Raw genomic sequence first — 15,987 nt, forward strand, 5'->3', positions numbered from 1 at the left:
TGGTCTCTGTTTCACCTATTGCAGCTTTTCTGTGAGTCAGAGTCAGTGTCGCTTCGCTGTATATAAATTTCTGAAACAGATTCAAAAGTTGTTGGGGAATTTTCCCCTTCACCTTTGCATCAGCCTGAGTCCCCCGCCACCTCCAGTCCAGCTCCTGTAAGAGAACATGGTGGTTTTGATGCTTTTGAGACAACACCAGAGTTTATTTGTAGCTGTTATTTCCCACTTCATAAAAGATATGTACTTGATTTTATAACCAGGAGCGCTTTCTTGAGAACAGCAAAATTGAATCTGTAAAGCGGCAAGGAAATTATTTAGCAATGTCTGATACTAAACTGACTTCTTGATTGTGATCTCAACTGATGCAATTTTGTGAAAGATCAGTAATTTCATCTACAAAGTGTGAAAATATATGAAATTAGAAATGACCATTTAACCCGGTGTAATTTTGTAGTGCGCTTCAGAGATGCTAAAACTGTACCGTACTGCTACCAATCTGCAGTAATGGTGTGCTAATGGATTGAAGGCGGAAGGTATTGGCTAAAATGGATATATAACTTTATAAAGGATAAACAGGCAAATGCATGCATTAACTGTTGAAAGTTGAATCCCACGGGTGAGATTTCAGATTGAACACTAATGAAAATTTCATTTCAGCTCTCACAATATTTTAACATGCAGGATCACAGTATGCAAATAAACTGAAATCTAACTGCAAGTGGCTGAGTTACTCCCGTCTCAGTCTCCGCCACCCCCGTAAGTAAGCTGTCTGTGGTGCCTGTGAAATCAAAGTTTTCCTCCTGTTTTAACTACAAGCCAGAATCTTAGAAAAATATCTTTGTGAGAGGATTAGGGATTGCAGCCTTCGTTTCAAAGTATTCTCTTGATATTTCTCTATTGTTCCATGTAACTCATCAGCGTGGTGCATAGAGCTATATGTTTTTACATGTAAGATTGAATTGTAAGTGTTGCAATCAGTGCTTCCCGTATCAGAATTGTCCTGGGAGTGCAGCCATGTTTGGGGTTTCCTCCTGTATTCCACCTGCAGCTTTGATGCACCATATTTTCCTTGTATCTCCTGAAACTGATAGAGAGAGGCGATGTTGTGCTTTTTTTTTCCCCTTCTTCCCTGGTTTATGGCATCAGGTAAGATACACTGCCTTGGACTGTGTTATAGGTGACATCACACTTTAGGCACACATTAAGTCCATCTAGCTTGAGCCGAGGAACTTCATCTTATATCTTCTTTTGTAAGTGACGTGATTAGATAAATAAGTTACTGGGAAATTACCTGGGGAATGGTGTGCAGCCAGCAGAAGGAAACCGAAATGATCTGGCAATATCAGATTGCATATTTCCATGATTGGAAGCCAATATATCCTTGTAAATTTAAATTGTGTGTGAACTTTCTCAAAGAAGAGAGGCAAGAATTTATCTTAGAAGGTAATTAATTTGAAATAGCTATTAATTAACATTATACCTAAATTTGCCAATCATCGCACTTGACTTGAATTTGCATACAACTGTTGCATCTAAAGTACTGCTGAGGGTATCTCGGGCTGCGGCGTGCTGTAGAAATGCCGTGTTTTGTAGCTGTGCTACCGCTCTGCCAGGCTGAACCTGCTCCTCTCCCCGCCCGCCGGGTGCCGCTTGTCCGAAAGGGATCTTCTGGGGACCTGCCGTGGAAGGTCATGGCTGGGGAAGCACAACCCTGCAACAGGCAGCTGTGTATATGCCCAGCTCTTTCACCCTGATGAGGAAGAATAAAAATGATGCTTTTTAATTTGAGGTAGTGAATGTGATGCTTGTTTCTCTCCCTTGTAAAGTACCTACATTGTATTAATGTGACTGTTAAGATAATCATGTTTTTTGATGAAAGCATAAGACTAAAATGATGTTTCCAAATGAAGGTTGTTTTGATTTATTCCCAATATGCAGCACGCGTAATTTTGCTTCCCTAACTCTTCGAAGCAAGCTTTAATTTTATGGCTTTGGCTGTTGCTTCTACTGTGCTGTGCTGTACCTACGAGCTATTTAATGTGCAACGTCAAGGAGCAAATTAATGCAGGTCCACAAAGAGAGCGCTTCGATTTGCTAATTGCTTGTAGAGCGGAGGGTATTGTTGTGTAGAGAAAGACTGTTCATTAGAGATTGAGTAGCTAATTTTTTCCTACAAGCGAGTCTCACATTTGAGCTGCTCGCCTATCGGTAAGGGCTCACGTTCAGCCCCCGGAGAAGAGCGTGGGGCTGGTGCTGCGATCGGTGTTAACACCTGCATTGTAACCACTGGATCACTGGAGTTTCCTTCGTTACACCCTCCCTGACTGGCCTCCTCCAGCATTGCCAGTGGAGGCTGACTTTTGGAAGGTATAGGAGAGGGATTATTGATGCAGGGAAGCAAGCTAAACAATTCAGAAATGTCTCCTTAGGGGCCGAATCGGCTCCTCTCCTTGGAAACCGTTCCTGCTCCTCTTTCAGCCCTGAGCTGCTGTATCCCGGCGAGGCCGGAGCACGGGTTATCTCTTCCTTCCTGCCACTCTCTTTGAGGATGACAGTAGCATTGACAGTAGATTAGACTGTGTTGTCATGTAAGATGAATGTTTTGAATTGACAAACCCTTTTTTTGGAGGCTTAAAGTAATTGACTGAATACTTGAGAGGATTTTTTTTCCCTGCTTTGCTACTTGATTTTCTTTTACCTGGTTGTGCTGCCTTCAGTGGGCAAATTGGACTTTACATGTATTTGTATATCTGATTCTTAATATCTGTTTGCTTATCACATTTCTTAATGCTTGAGCTCAGTGATCCGTGGGAATTTAACATGTGTTTTAAGTAATGAGAATTTCCTTGGAGCTTTAAGTTAACTTTCATGCACAGTCTGAAAATTCAACACACAAGTCGATCCTACTGAGAGATTCCTGAGATACCAAGGTGAATGTGAGCAGTCAAAAAGCCCGTAAAACAAAGCTGAGCTACATATAGGTAGGTGGAGAGGGACTCCTTGTCAGGGAGGGGAGCCATAGGACGAGGGGGAATGGTTTTCAACTGAAAGAGGGGAGATTTAGATTAGATATTGGGAAGAAATTCTTTGCTGTGAGGCCGGTGAGCCCCTGGCCCAGGTTGCCCAGAGAAGCTGTGGCTGCCCCATCCCTGGAGGGGTTCAAGGCCAGGTTGGACGGGGCTTGGAGCAACCTGGGCTGGTGGGAGGTGTCCCTGCCCAGGGCAGGGGGTGGCACTGGGTGGGCTTTAAGGTCCCTTCCAGCCCAAACCATTCTGGGATTCTGTGATATTGCTTTTACCAGTGTGAAACTGAGGTGGGGCTGGCAACTGCTCCAGCGTCGGCTGCAGATGCCCTCCCACGCCTGCTGGTGCGGGCGCCAAGGACACACCACCTCCTTCCCAGCCACCAAAGTGGCTCAGGGTCATGCTCATGCTTTTGTTGTCTGCAAGTGGCCAGAGGTGACTGAACCGAGAAATCCAACAGTTCATTCCTGGAAAGTTAAATTCCAAGAAATGACACTCCTTTCTGTCAGGCCTTTCCTGGTAAATGCCTGAGGCGGGGCTGCTGCGGGGCCTCAGCGCCGGCCCAGGGCCCTCCGTGGCCCCGTCCTGCCGTGGCTGTGGTGGCTGGCAGCTCCTCCCAAGCACCCTGATTAAGTGAGATGTGGGGATAAGTTCAGAGCCTAATTTCTTCTTCATAATTAAAAATGTGTGCATCTGTCATGCTGCTGGTGATTAGGTTGTATTTTCTTGTGGCCTAGGAGGAATATGGCAGTGAATCACTTCGCAAGCAGCTGTCCTCCAGCAGCTGAGCTAGGTTCAATATTTGATTTAAGCTAATAAAAAGTCTGGGGTAGGGCTAATGTTTACAAACTGGATGTGATAAAGCATTCGGATCATCTGTTTCACAGCCAGGCGAGAGCAGGCGCGGGGGACCCCGGGGAAGGTGTGGGCTCTGCTGTGGGCCTGCCTGCAGCCATGGGGCCGGGCCGGGAGCCGGGGGTCGGGGGGTCCCGGCTGCAGGCGGGAATCGCATCCGACGGGATCTGCTGTGCTGGAAAAGCCTCCTTGTTTCCAGCTGTATCGTTGTAACGGCTCGGAATGCATTAAATATGTCCCTTTTGCTCTTCTGTGAGAGTTGTAGCCAAACCATACATTTAAAAATCTTTTAATCTTCATAAATCATTTCTTCCAGCAGTCTAGTAAGTTTAGTTGCTGTTCTCTGAATTCCCACTAGTTAGCTACTCTTTCCCTTTGAGATGAACTGCCTGGAAATAAATGCAATGAAGAAAACCTACTTTGTGATTTAGTTCTTATTTGATTGCTTCTCCAAATCACGTTGATCTGCCGTTATCGCGCTGCTGTGTTGGACTTTCTGTCCAGGTTTGCCTCTAGCTCTCTGCTGCCATAGCAGCTCCAGAGGTTTGTATTTGGTTATTTTCCCCCAAGACATATTATATATAAGGTAAATTATGGAATAATTCCTGCTTGTATTTCGAATTTCCCCCATCCCTTTGTATTACTTCTCTCCTGTCTAAACATTTTTGCAGCTTCTTCCTGAAGATATGTCTTTTCTATCCTTTTTTTCTGAATTTTATCAAGGTCTTGTACTTTAAAGTACTCTTATACCATCTAGTGAAACATTGTCCTAGGGTGCTGTTGTCTTGATATTATAAAGGAAAATATTTCCATTGTGAAGGTGACCAAAGCTTGGCACAGGTTGCTTGGAGATGTTTTGGGGTTCGCCGCCTTGGAGATACCCAGGACCCAGCTGACCAAGAGCCCTGAGCATCCTGGTGTAGCTGACCAGGGCGTTGAACTGACCTCTTCCAGTCTGAATTACTCCGTCGTTCTGTAGGAGTCTGTACTAACAGGAGGCTGAACAGGGAAATGACCCACAAATTCAGGAGTGGCAGCTACTGTAGGCAAATGTGTAATTCTTAATGGCTCTTTACACCTGGTTTAGAATAGGCAAGAATTTCTCATCTGAACAACATATACGTCTTCATATAGATGAAGGCTATTAAATATACAGAAAAGTGTGTGTGGGGGGGTGGTGATCAAAAATATTCAGTCTTGGGGTGTTTTGCAAAGGCTGTGCTAGCATCTGTCATAAATATCTCTGAGGGGGATGTTCTCTAATTCTTCTCCGTGTGACTCTTCTGGCTCCAGCCTGCTGGTGTAATTCTACCTGATTCAATAGTAGTGGGGAAAAAAGTCTTTCCCAGATGTCTGCAAATTTATAGTTTCCTGATGCTTCAGCATCAAACTTGGTGATAATTTCATTTTTTCTTCTCACTTGCTTGTAGATGCACTCCGTGTTTGGTGGGGACTGGCATCTCCCGTGGTGTTTAATGAACGTGTTTCATTTCCCTGGGCCAGGTCCCAGGCTTGTATTAAAGCCCTTTTCATCTTATTTGAGTGTCTGTTCCTTAAATAATGTCACATCATCCCAGGCCCCGCACAGCAAGAATCTGTAACTTTTTCGGTTTCCGCTGAGCTCTGGGGCCGGGGAAATCTTGAACTGTTTGGTTGTTTGTTTGCAAAATTGAACTTCTGCTGTGCTGAACCCTAAGACTGTAATTTCTTTGTTTGCTTGCATTTCAGTGCAGTTAGCCTTCAAAGCTTAATGTTTTCCTTTTCCTTGTAATAAACTGCTCGCTATTTGTCTCTGGTTTGGATGTAGTACTCAAAAGACCCATTTCATGTGTGGCGAGAGATTGTTAGAGGGACTCCAGAGGGTTTTAATGAATATCTGCTTGAAATTATGGGAAATGGTTTGTGGGAAAGTTGTTGGGTTTTTTAGTTCTTGTCTTGTTTGTTTACATTGTATAAATTAGCTTCTCTGTCCTCAGATGTGACTATTTTTTGGGTTTTCTGCTAAGCGAAGAAAGGCTGATTGCAGGCTAGCAAATTGTTGTGAAATAAAAGATGTGGGAAGTAGTAGCACTCAAGTAGTGTATGTGGCTTCTCTTACCTCTGAAATACCCATTTAGTTTAATTTTTTTTTTTTTTTTTGCAAACAAAACTCTGTGAAAAGATCCTCCTCTGAGTTAGATTCTTATTTCTCTGCAAATTATACAGGGATAAGAAGGTATTTCCACTCTGGTTTGAGATTCTTTAAATTTCAAATTTCCTCTTAAAAAAACCCAAACCTTGCACTGAGACCTTTTCTCATAGAAATTCAGTAGGGTAATGTTCCGGAGAGGATTTGTTCTGTATTCTAACAGTCTTGAAGCTTTCCAAAACCAACCCTGTACCCCAGAACTTCAACAGGACATTTTCCATGAAGTTTTCTTCACACAGAAGCACACCTTCCAGGAGCTGTGGAGCAAACCTCTTCTTTCTCTGAAGTTAAGTGTGGGTCGGTTTTAGACCCCTCTTTATGCAACTTCCAGAGAAACAGAGAGGAGGCACGGTTCTCTGAGTGGACCATGGGATTGAAATTTGGGATAGCTAATCCAGTGGGTTTCCTCTCTGCAAGAAACCTGTTCTTTCTCGTGTGTGTAGGCTGCAGGCTCTTTGGGACAGCATTGTCTCCTGGAATGGGATGCTGATAGGACATACCAAGACCCAATGCGTATAACGCCTTTGCAACACTGTGAAAATCATCTTGCCCTTGGTGGCTTTTTTGGTTGGGAGGGAGGAACATAGTTTTCTTAAAAGTTAAAAAATATGTCCTAGTCTTCATTTTCTATTTTTTTGTCTTGAAGGCTCAGCTGGCTCAAGTTATGGAAGAAGTGGGGAATCATAAGCAACGAGCAGAGATGGTAAGTGTTCATCTTTTGGGTTTTTTAAATTGTTTTACAGAGCAGTAACATATGCAAAGCTTAGTTCATTTAAACAGTGGATCAGTTCCAAATATTCAGAAATGAATAGCAAATAAGCATTGTACAAGTTTGTATCGTTATTGCTAGTCTTGGCACTCTCTGTCTCCGTACTCACCTGGAACAAGCATTGGATGAGATCTAGTGGCCTTTCTTCCTTTTTTTTTTGGCAATTTGCCTTCTCTTTGTTAGCAGTTCTAGATCAGAAGCAAGCACTTAATTTCATACTGAATTAACTCCTTTCTTTGGGGGCCTTTGATTTAGTCTCAAGTGTGCAAAGGACAAGCAGATGAGATGCGACAGAATTACCGCAAACTAGTTTTTTATAATATCTGTTAATTTTCTGCTGCGTTTGTCTATTTTATTGGCAGTTCCCTCAAGAACCAAAAATAATAGAGGCCACAAAACCAGGCAGTAGGGAGGTTTATGTGCAGTTTATGACTATTGTGTATGATTCTTCCTACTTGGGAATAAATGAGGTGTTGGCATTAAGCTGTTTGGTGAGCAAATGTTTTTGCTGATGGGCGAGTTGCGGGATTCCCAAAACTTTTAGCAGTCACAAGAAAAACCTGAGCAATATCCAAGATGTAGACACTCATTCTGTAGATATGTTTTGCACTGGATTCATTTTATTACTAATGAAAAGGTGGGCACGCATCACTGGCTAGTAAGTAGGTGCTAAACAGACCTCCGCTCTAAACCCCAAATCATAAACTGCAGTGCCAACACTAGGCTTTTTAAACTTCTGCTCAACTTGCGAGGGCACTGAAGGGCAGAACTGGCGTGCCCCTGCTGTACTATTAATAGGTTGCCGTACATCTGCTAATTCCTTTTTTTTTTTTTTTTTTAATTTCTGCTCCTTGCTGTTTCAACAGCAGATTTTCTATCATGAGAGTGTTAATTGATTCCCGTTCTGGGGTGGTCTTACATTGTGGGCAAACATTTTTGTATGCTCAGCCGCTTTCTCTGGTGACAGAGGCCAGAAATGATATTTCCAAAGAAAACTGAATTAATCCTATTTACCATCTGATCTTATTACATGCTGCCTTGTTATGGTTTTAAATTCTATACAATCAATTTTGCATTGTGCTCACTGGACGTATTGGAGGATAAATTTGCTGTTATGTTTTAAATGTTCTGATGCGTGGGTTTTTTTAACATCGTTCTTTTTGGCTTGTTAAGCCTGGGTTTTGAGTTATTTGTTTGCCTTCAAAAGTTTGTCGTACTAAAACAGGCTGGCAAAGAGCTGGAGAAACTGGAACCTCCAGCGTTAAAGCATTAATTGGTGTTGTGCATCATCCATCAGCAGAGGATAAAGCAGCAGTCGGTGTTCAGCGCCTATTCCCAAGGGTTACTCGATGGAAAACTGCAGGTCTTGTGATGTTCCAGTAAATCCTACATCAATCTCACAGGAATAGGCTGTATCCTGTAGTGCTTCAGGCGATGGATTGCAGATTGTGGGGTGTGGGCTTTATTCAGCATTTTGAATTTTGTTCAGTAAATATAAGAAAATTGCTTCAAACAGAGGAAGAGAGATTGTTTTTCCCCCGTTTCATTTTTGAGGAGAAACGTGACAGTATAGTTCCTGCTTTTCACTGGTGGTGGATGGTTCTTCTCCATTCCCAGGTGAAGTCTCCCTGGTAGGGAAAGATGTGGCGCTTCTTGTCCTCTGCAGTGTTAGGGGTGACAGTGGTCTGCCCCCTTTGGATGGGGCTCCCAAGGGCTCCAGCAGTTGTACCGTCAGCCCCACTCTCCTCCCTGCATCCAACAAAATCTTCTTTATGTGCTTTTTTCCCCCGTCCCTCTCCAGATCAGTGTCTCACCCGGATGGCCTTATTTTCAGACTCCTTTAAAATTGACACGTCAGCAATTGTTTGCTGATTTGGATTCCTGGTATCTCACCTTCCTTTTCACCCCTCTCCCCCTTTTTTCACCCGTGATCCACTGCTCGTTAGTTTGATGTTAAGCCTCCATGGCTGGGGGGCTGCAGAAGGGCTCGTCCTGCTCCGGGTGCTGACAGATGTGGATATTGCTTTTCATCAGCCGTTCTGCAAACTGGCTTATGGCCCTAAGTGAGATGGAATAAACACCTGTCAGGTGCTATCGTACAGTCTGATGAGTCTTTGGGCTGCTTCTGGGATAAACCTCTGTAGAGGTGACATCTCTGTTGCCACCCTGAAGAGTGCTAATGGCTTTGCCACCCTCCCCAGAGCACTGGGAATGAAGCCATGTGCTCTGGGCTAGTGAACTAGCTGATTGGATCTCACAGGTGAGTTTGATGGGGTTTCTTGAAGGCGATGGGGAACATCTTAGATACCCTGGTAAATAATTCATTCTTTACATAGCAATATTTAAAAGTAAAACACTTGGGGGATAACTCTGATAGGATCGTGGCCTCAATAAGGCAGGATCTGCATGCTCTGTGTCCTTGGGAAGAGAGGGCCCTGCTTCAGGGAATTGTGTCCGTGGGGACAAAACGAGATGAAGGGTGGTGTTTGCTCCAGGGGACACTGTTCTGGGCTGGGGCACAAGGTCTTGGTGGAGGAAAGTGGGACGGACTTGCTGCACTACCTGTCATAGAGTACCCCAGCGCATGATTTCATTGCTTGTCAGCTAAAGCCAGTTTACTACTGGAAGAAAAGAAAAAAAAAAAAAAAAAAAGAAAAGAAATTTAAACATCTTCAGCTAATTGCAGTTGACAAGACAAAGGCAGTTTGGCTTTCCAGTATTAATTAGCAAACCCATACTAATTAGCTTGTATAAGCACAATTCATGCTTCTTTCCCTAAATGCAATTAATATTGCAACTGAAGACGTCTCTGGGCTGTGCCGCTGTATCATTAACATACTTTGCCCTAATTAGACACGGCCAGTAGTGGCTGGAGAAATGAGTTTGTGATTACAACCATAAAAAATCTTCTAATATTTTATATCCTTCAGGGAACTTGAACCTAGAATTTATTTTCTGATTTAAGAAAAATTACCCATATCACTGTGCTGTGTAATTGTAACAATGGAACTTTGATTTTTCTCTCCCTCTAACCCTTCACTTATTTATTTTTCTTTATTCACAGTCTGATGGTGTTCCCATTGTAAGGGAACAGGGCTTCCCCAGTCTTCTGAGAGCTGGTACATAACAGTCACCAGCCTGATAGGGCTGAGATGACTTAATTGTCCCAAAGATCTGTGAGTTTTGTGTTTCTTTCATTTGCTGAAAGAATGTTTTTTTGTTGTGATTTTTTTTTTTGGTGCCTAAGCACGCTTCTTTTCTGGAATTTTTGTGTACGTATGTGTGCTTTTCTGACAATTTAATCAGCCCTGGAAGTTTTCTTTGTTGAGGCTAGTGCTCAAATATCTTTATCCCCAGGATGTGCCGGGAGGTTGCTCATAGAGTTCACGTGTGCAGCTCCCTGTTCTGTGGTCCCAGGATCTTACTTACGGTACGTTAGTTCCATGCTCTGCTGGCATAGAGTTGAGAGCTGGCTTTGCTCGCACCAAAATATTATTTGCAGCAACTGCTTTCCTGTTTGTTATATTCTTTTTCTTTCTCTCCCTGGGGGAGGGAAGCAGAAGATGTGTTAGTTTTTCTAATTTTCATTTGCCTTTTCCATCTCCCTTTATAGACAGGAGGAAATTGTTTGGCTCAAGCTCGCCATCCAAACAACGGCTGTGATCCCTGATCTTACACTTTCTTTCAGTCCGGTTCTGTAGAGGGAGCATTCGTGTCAAGGTTTTTTTTTCTCCATCATTAATCCCTGAGGGAAGTCAGCTTGGTATTAAGAAAGAATCACCTGTATTTTCATTGCCCTGAGGTGCTCTGGGTATCTTTTGGCTTTCGTCTTCAAAAGACAGCTTGACCCATGTAGGCTCTGAAATCTATAGACTGCTCATTGGAACAAATTATATTTCACCCTCCAGCAGATTAAAAAGAATGGATATAAGAATCAGAAGAATTGCGTAGCAGGGTGGGAGGTAAAGCAGATTTGAAGTCCAAGAATGTAGCAGTCACAAAATGAATGGCATAAATTGAGTGTCCTTACCAAAGAAATAAAGTCACCTTAAAATGAAAGTAATGAATTCCCTCTGCTGTGAGTAAAAGTGTTGGTTAACCCTCAGCAAAGAACAGGAGACCTTTATTTAAGGGCAGCAGGTCAGGAATAGTTAAGGAGCCAAATCATGTGTTCAGTCTGATGAAACCATAGTGTTTAGGATTAACTTAAATGTCAGTGACTGCCTACACTGATGGTTATCTGGAGAAGTAACGAAGACAGAAAGGAGAATACATGAAAGAAATCAACTCAGAGAACATTGTGTGTGATGTAGTTGGGAACTAGCTGCTAACTGGAAGGCAACACGGAAAAATCACAAAAAGTCTGGGAAAATCGCATCAGGCATCAATACTTAAACAACAAGAGACCTGCACAAATCATGAACCGTTTGCATTATTACTGAAAAACTTCACTTTCTAATGGTTACATCAGATCTCCAGACTTCTAAGAACTGTAACTTTGGATACTTAAGAGAAATAGTTGGCAAGAATAAAAATGCTGTTACATTTTAGCTTACAGGTGATAACAACGATAATATGACAGAAGTGAACTGAATATGAAAGACTGGATAACTTGACAACATAGGTTGTTTAATTCTTATTTAAGAGTAATTAAACATAAAGCCAGGTTGGATGAGGCTTTGAGCAACCTGGTCTAGTGGGAGGTGTCTCTGCCTGTGGCAGGGGGGTCAGAACTAGATGATCTTTAAGGTCCTTTCTGACTTTAACCATTCTATGATTCTGTGATAATAGAATCTATATTCTATGATAATAGAATCATAGAATGCACGAAATACAACAGACCAGGCATAAGTGGTGTTCGTTAGTGGAAATATAAATTCTCTGTATTATCTACAATGGGATGGCAATTAAATGTGGGATTAGAGTACTGAACCACGCAGTTGTAAATAAAAATGAAGCTTTGCTGGAAGATATATAGAACCAACAGGCTGGGAGGGGAAGGGAGGCGACCGACCTGTGCAGGAAGTCTCCATCCATCAAAAATGCATTTTATCATTAACGAAATGATTTAGCAAGACGATAGCAAACCTCCTTACCACTTGACAGATTTTATCCTAACGCCTTATGTGAGAGCAGCAAACCCAAGACAGATGAGTAGCGCAGCACTCAGCTGAGCAGCAGCATGAACCCAGCAATAGTTTTAGTAAGGCAATTTTAGGGAAATAGCCAGTTCTCAAATCAGATTGAAAAACATGAATCTGGTTATAAAGAGACAGCAAAAAAGCTGGTCCAAAATGAAATGATATCGTAACAGAAGACTGGAAGAGGACTCTTAGATCATAAAGTCCAGTCCTTTGGTAACAGAGGCAATTGCAGCATATACCTTAGTTCATAAATTTATCAACCTTGTCTTGAAACTGCTTAGGTTGTTTGTCCCGTTACTATCATTGAAAGACTGCTCTGATAGCTGAAATCTCCCTAGCTCCAAGTGAAAATATATGTGCAGTTAATATCCATTTTTTCTTGTGCTAATGTTCTCCTTAAACTACAGTGACTGTTCTTCCTCCCTCATATTTATGCTGTGACATATTTATAGAGAACAATTGTTCTCTCCCAGTATTTCATTTGTCTAGGTTAAACAAATCTAGCTCTTTCAGTCTTCTCTTAAAACAGGCTCTTCAGTCTCCTCATGAATCTTGCACCTTTCTTTAAGTCTCTTCCCATATTTCCCTATCGTCTTTGAAGATGAGTGACCAGAGTGGTCACATCATTCCAGCTGATGTTTCAGCAGTAGCTTCTACAGAAGTGTTCTCTACAGGCAGGTGCCTCTCTGTCCTGGAAAGGGCTCAGCTCTTCCATTTCAGACTCACATTCTCCATTTCCACTGAGCGTGGCACTGATGTTCATCCTGGGATCGATTAATCCACCCAGCTCTTCATCCTCCTCTCCAGTTTCTGACTGATGAAGACTCAGTTTGTAGGAGAGGTTCTAGTTGTTGTGTGTCTTGCACTATTACATTTCAATTCTGCTGCTGTTCCTTCAGTTTTCACCTAGCTTCTGTCTGATCTATTTATGTTCCTCTGCGATAAAGCCTCCCTGCTTTGTGCTGTCAGTAATTGTGTTTGTGTGTTTACATTTTTTGACCCAAGATCTTCAGTGCATTTTGTTGGTTTAAAATATGTTTTGATGATCAATGTCTGAAACATTGTTTTCTCTATCAGGTAGTTTTATTTCAGCAGAGCCTTTTGTAGCTTGTTTGTTCTGTATATACTTCACAGTGTTTGTATTATTCTTCACTTTATCATGTTAATTTAGAAATGTGATTTGTTGGAACAAGGGGCTGAGTGTGAAGGAGCATCGGTGATGCCCCTTTTCAACTTCTCTCCCTGTGTTTTTACTGCAGAGCTTTGGTTCTCCAGGTAGAGTAAACCCTGGAACAGAGGGATGGGAGGACTCAGAGTTCCTTTTCTCCTCTTGTAGCTGAGAGCACTCTCTCAGTGCTTGTTGTAAACATGTACATGAAAATTAGTCCTTGCTGTTCCCCACAGTGTAGGAATACAGTGAGCTCTGAGGACCAGCGACATTTTTTTGGTTTTGGGGTTGGTTTTTTCCTCTCTCTTAGCACAGGGAATGATGAACAGCCTCAGTTTGTTGTGTTGCATCTGCTGCACGTTCTCTCTTGGAAAATTCCCGTTCAGCGCACAAAACTCTTGGCAATATCAGAAGCATCGCTTGCATGTGACTGTGGGCAAAGCAGAGTGTGGTGGAAGCTTTGGGATCTTGGTAGATGGGTGCTGACAAACTGCCAGTAGACTGGAGAGGCCATGAGTACATTACACTTCTGCACGTTAATATCTCAATGCTATTTTAATTGGGTTAGAAGAGGAGACTCAGTGAGTCAATTCTCGTAGTTTATCTCTTCTTTTAAAAATCTAGCCAGGCACATGGGATCAAATAGTACATTCCCTTCAAATTAAGAAGAAATAAACAGTCTGTTTAAAAGTCCCATTACACAAATGAACCTGCTGTTGGATCAATTAACGTGAAAGTTTTATGGAACTCTGCAGCACCGTTTGGTTTCAACAGGACTGGTTTCATTTTCTCATCACAGGCAACAACAGCTGACATGGGGTTAGGACTTTCACAAACGTAGCTGTTGAAAGTGGAGAGCTGCCTTATTGCTGCTCCTGCCTTTGGGTCCCTGTGGGACAGGTACTGCCGGATTGCAGGGAAAATTGTAGAATCATAGAATGGTTTAGGTTGGAAGGGACCTTAAAGATCATCTAGTTCCACCCACCCTGCCTGGGACACCTCCCACTAGACCAGATTTCTCAAAGCCCCATCCAACCTGGTCTTGACACTTCCAGGGATGGGTCCTGGAATAGTCTGGCCCCAGACTCTGATGGGATGCACAGACAATGATCTAATTCTCAGCCCATCATTTGGAGAGGCCTCCGTGGTGTACCCGTAAAACCCGAGTGGTACTGACAAATGCAATGGGTTGCTTTTTGGTAAAAAGGATGAGATAGTGAGCACTCCACTATTCAACTTCAAAATAGGCTGAGAGTTGATAATGTGCTCTCACCTTTGCATTGCAGGATTGTAACTGGGACAAGGACTTGGAGCGAAGAAAGGATTTGGGCTCTTTTCTCTTCAGTTGTTGAGCAGAGGAGAAAGGTGGATCGTTTTCCTGTGCAGAGGACACTGTGGTGCTGTGACTAGAGCGGTCCTCTTGTCAGCGTTGCTGTTGTCACTGTAAAATCTGAGTTCTACTGAGTTACTTGGTAAAATAAAACGGGTGGGACAGAGATATTATCAAAGGCCTTATTATAGTAGCCACAGCCTTGAGGTACAAAAGGCATAATGAATATGCATGCAAGTATTGTGCCTTTCCGGCTACATCCACCCTCACAGGGTCTGTAAGAAGTTTATGGGCTACCTCAGCCTCGCGTGGTTGAACTTAGTTGAACTAAAATTTCCTGGAGCGTGCGGGGGCTGTGTTCAGCACTTGGAGAGGTAGGGGAAAACGGGGTGAGAGGTCCTGGATACCTCTAGGGTTCAGTAATTTCTGCTCCTTTTTCCAGTCTTGCCTAAAAGGCAGCTTGGAGAAGCTGTAGAAGGAACATGTGCTTCCAGTGCATGTGCAGAGAAGGAAAGGAAGACTTGGTTAGGAGTCATGTTAGGCTGGGACAAAGTAATCATTAATCTCCAGCTTGCTTGTAACAAGGATGGAGACCAGTTGAGCACCACCCTCAGAGATCTGATCCCAGAAATGCAATTCTGGAGGCACGGTTTATCCTGAGCATGAGGGAGGATATGAAGATCTCTAGCTGTGGGATCTAGGGGGACACTGAGGGCACTGAGGGGACGTGCCTGCAGATCAAAGGTTGCTGGATGCTTTTCTTCTTGCCCAGGGCTGGCTTTGTGTGTACAAAAAAGGAGATAAAGGCTTAAAAAACATGCAGTTTCAAGACTGTCTTAGTCCTCGTACTGACAGCCTGATCAGCTCGCTGCGTTATTTGTTTTGCTTTTGATCTTTTTGTGTCTCAGTGCCCTTAGAAGAGTTTGTTCCCAGTGTTTTTTGCCTTCGGCTGTTAGATGCTGGGGGTAGGTAGTAGCGGTGGCAGGCTGGGGTCTCTCTGAGCCACTCTGTCAGGGCAGCAGAGTCCTCCAGCAGGAGCTGTAAAACCGAATTTATCCACAGAGACAAGAAGATCATAGAGCAGAATTTTTCCTGTGACCTCTTCCTAAATAATGAATGGCAGTGCCCTGCCTCTTTGGAATCGCTTAATTGAGGCTGACAACTCTTTGTTGTATTACAGGATCTAGCTTGTCAGGAGAATTTTAACTTATTTATGAATATTTCATTAACCTCTAAAGACTGGCTGTATAAAACCGAGCTCCTGCCAGGCCCTGTCCTGTTGATGCTATATTCAGTGCTAATGTCATCCACCGCACATTTATTACACTTTCCTTCCCGTCCGAGCTGAGCCGCGGAGTTTATCGTTGGTGGCAGCAAGAACGTGTTCACCAAAGGTTAAAATGCCAGGTTTCTGCTTTGGCACCAGAACTGAACATGCGGTATTTGAGAGGGAATTACTTCTTGCTTTTTGTTCTGTGACTGCTTGCTGGCAACTGAAGGGGACTGCAGG

General features: G+C 43.1%; 1 protein-coding gene across 6 annotated transcripts in view; it reads left to right on the forward strand.

Moving 5' to 3' along the window:
• The window catches only part of MAD1L1 (mitotic arrest deficient 1 like 1), a 367,938-nt gene that overhangs the window by 177,142 nt on the left and 174,809 nt on the right, over positions 1 to 15,987 (forward strand). For all 6 annotated transcript variants that reach the window (XM_063344898.1, XM_063344899.1, XM_063344900.1 and 3 more), the window contains one exon: positions 6,713 to 6,769. In XM_063344898.1, the coding sequence (XP_063200968.1) occupies positions 6,713 to 6,769 (57 nt within the window). The remainder of the gene's footprint in view (positions 1 to 6,712; positions 6,770 to 15,987) is intronic.

The sequence above is a fragment of the Chroicocephalus ridibundus genome, chromosome 8, assembly GCF_963924245.1.
Source record: "Chroicocephalus ridibundus chromosome 8, bChrRid1.1, whole genome shotgun sequence".
NCBI classification, from domain to species: domain Eukaryota; kingdom Metazoa; phylum Chordata; class Aves; order Charadriiformes; family Laridae; genus Chroicocephalus; species Chroicocephalus ridibundus.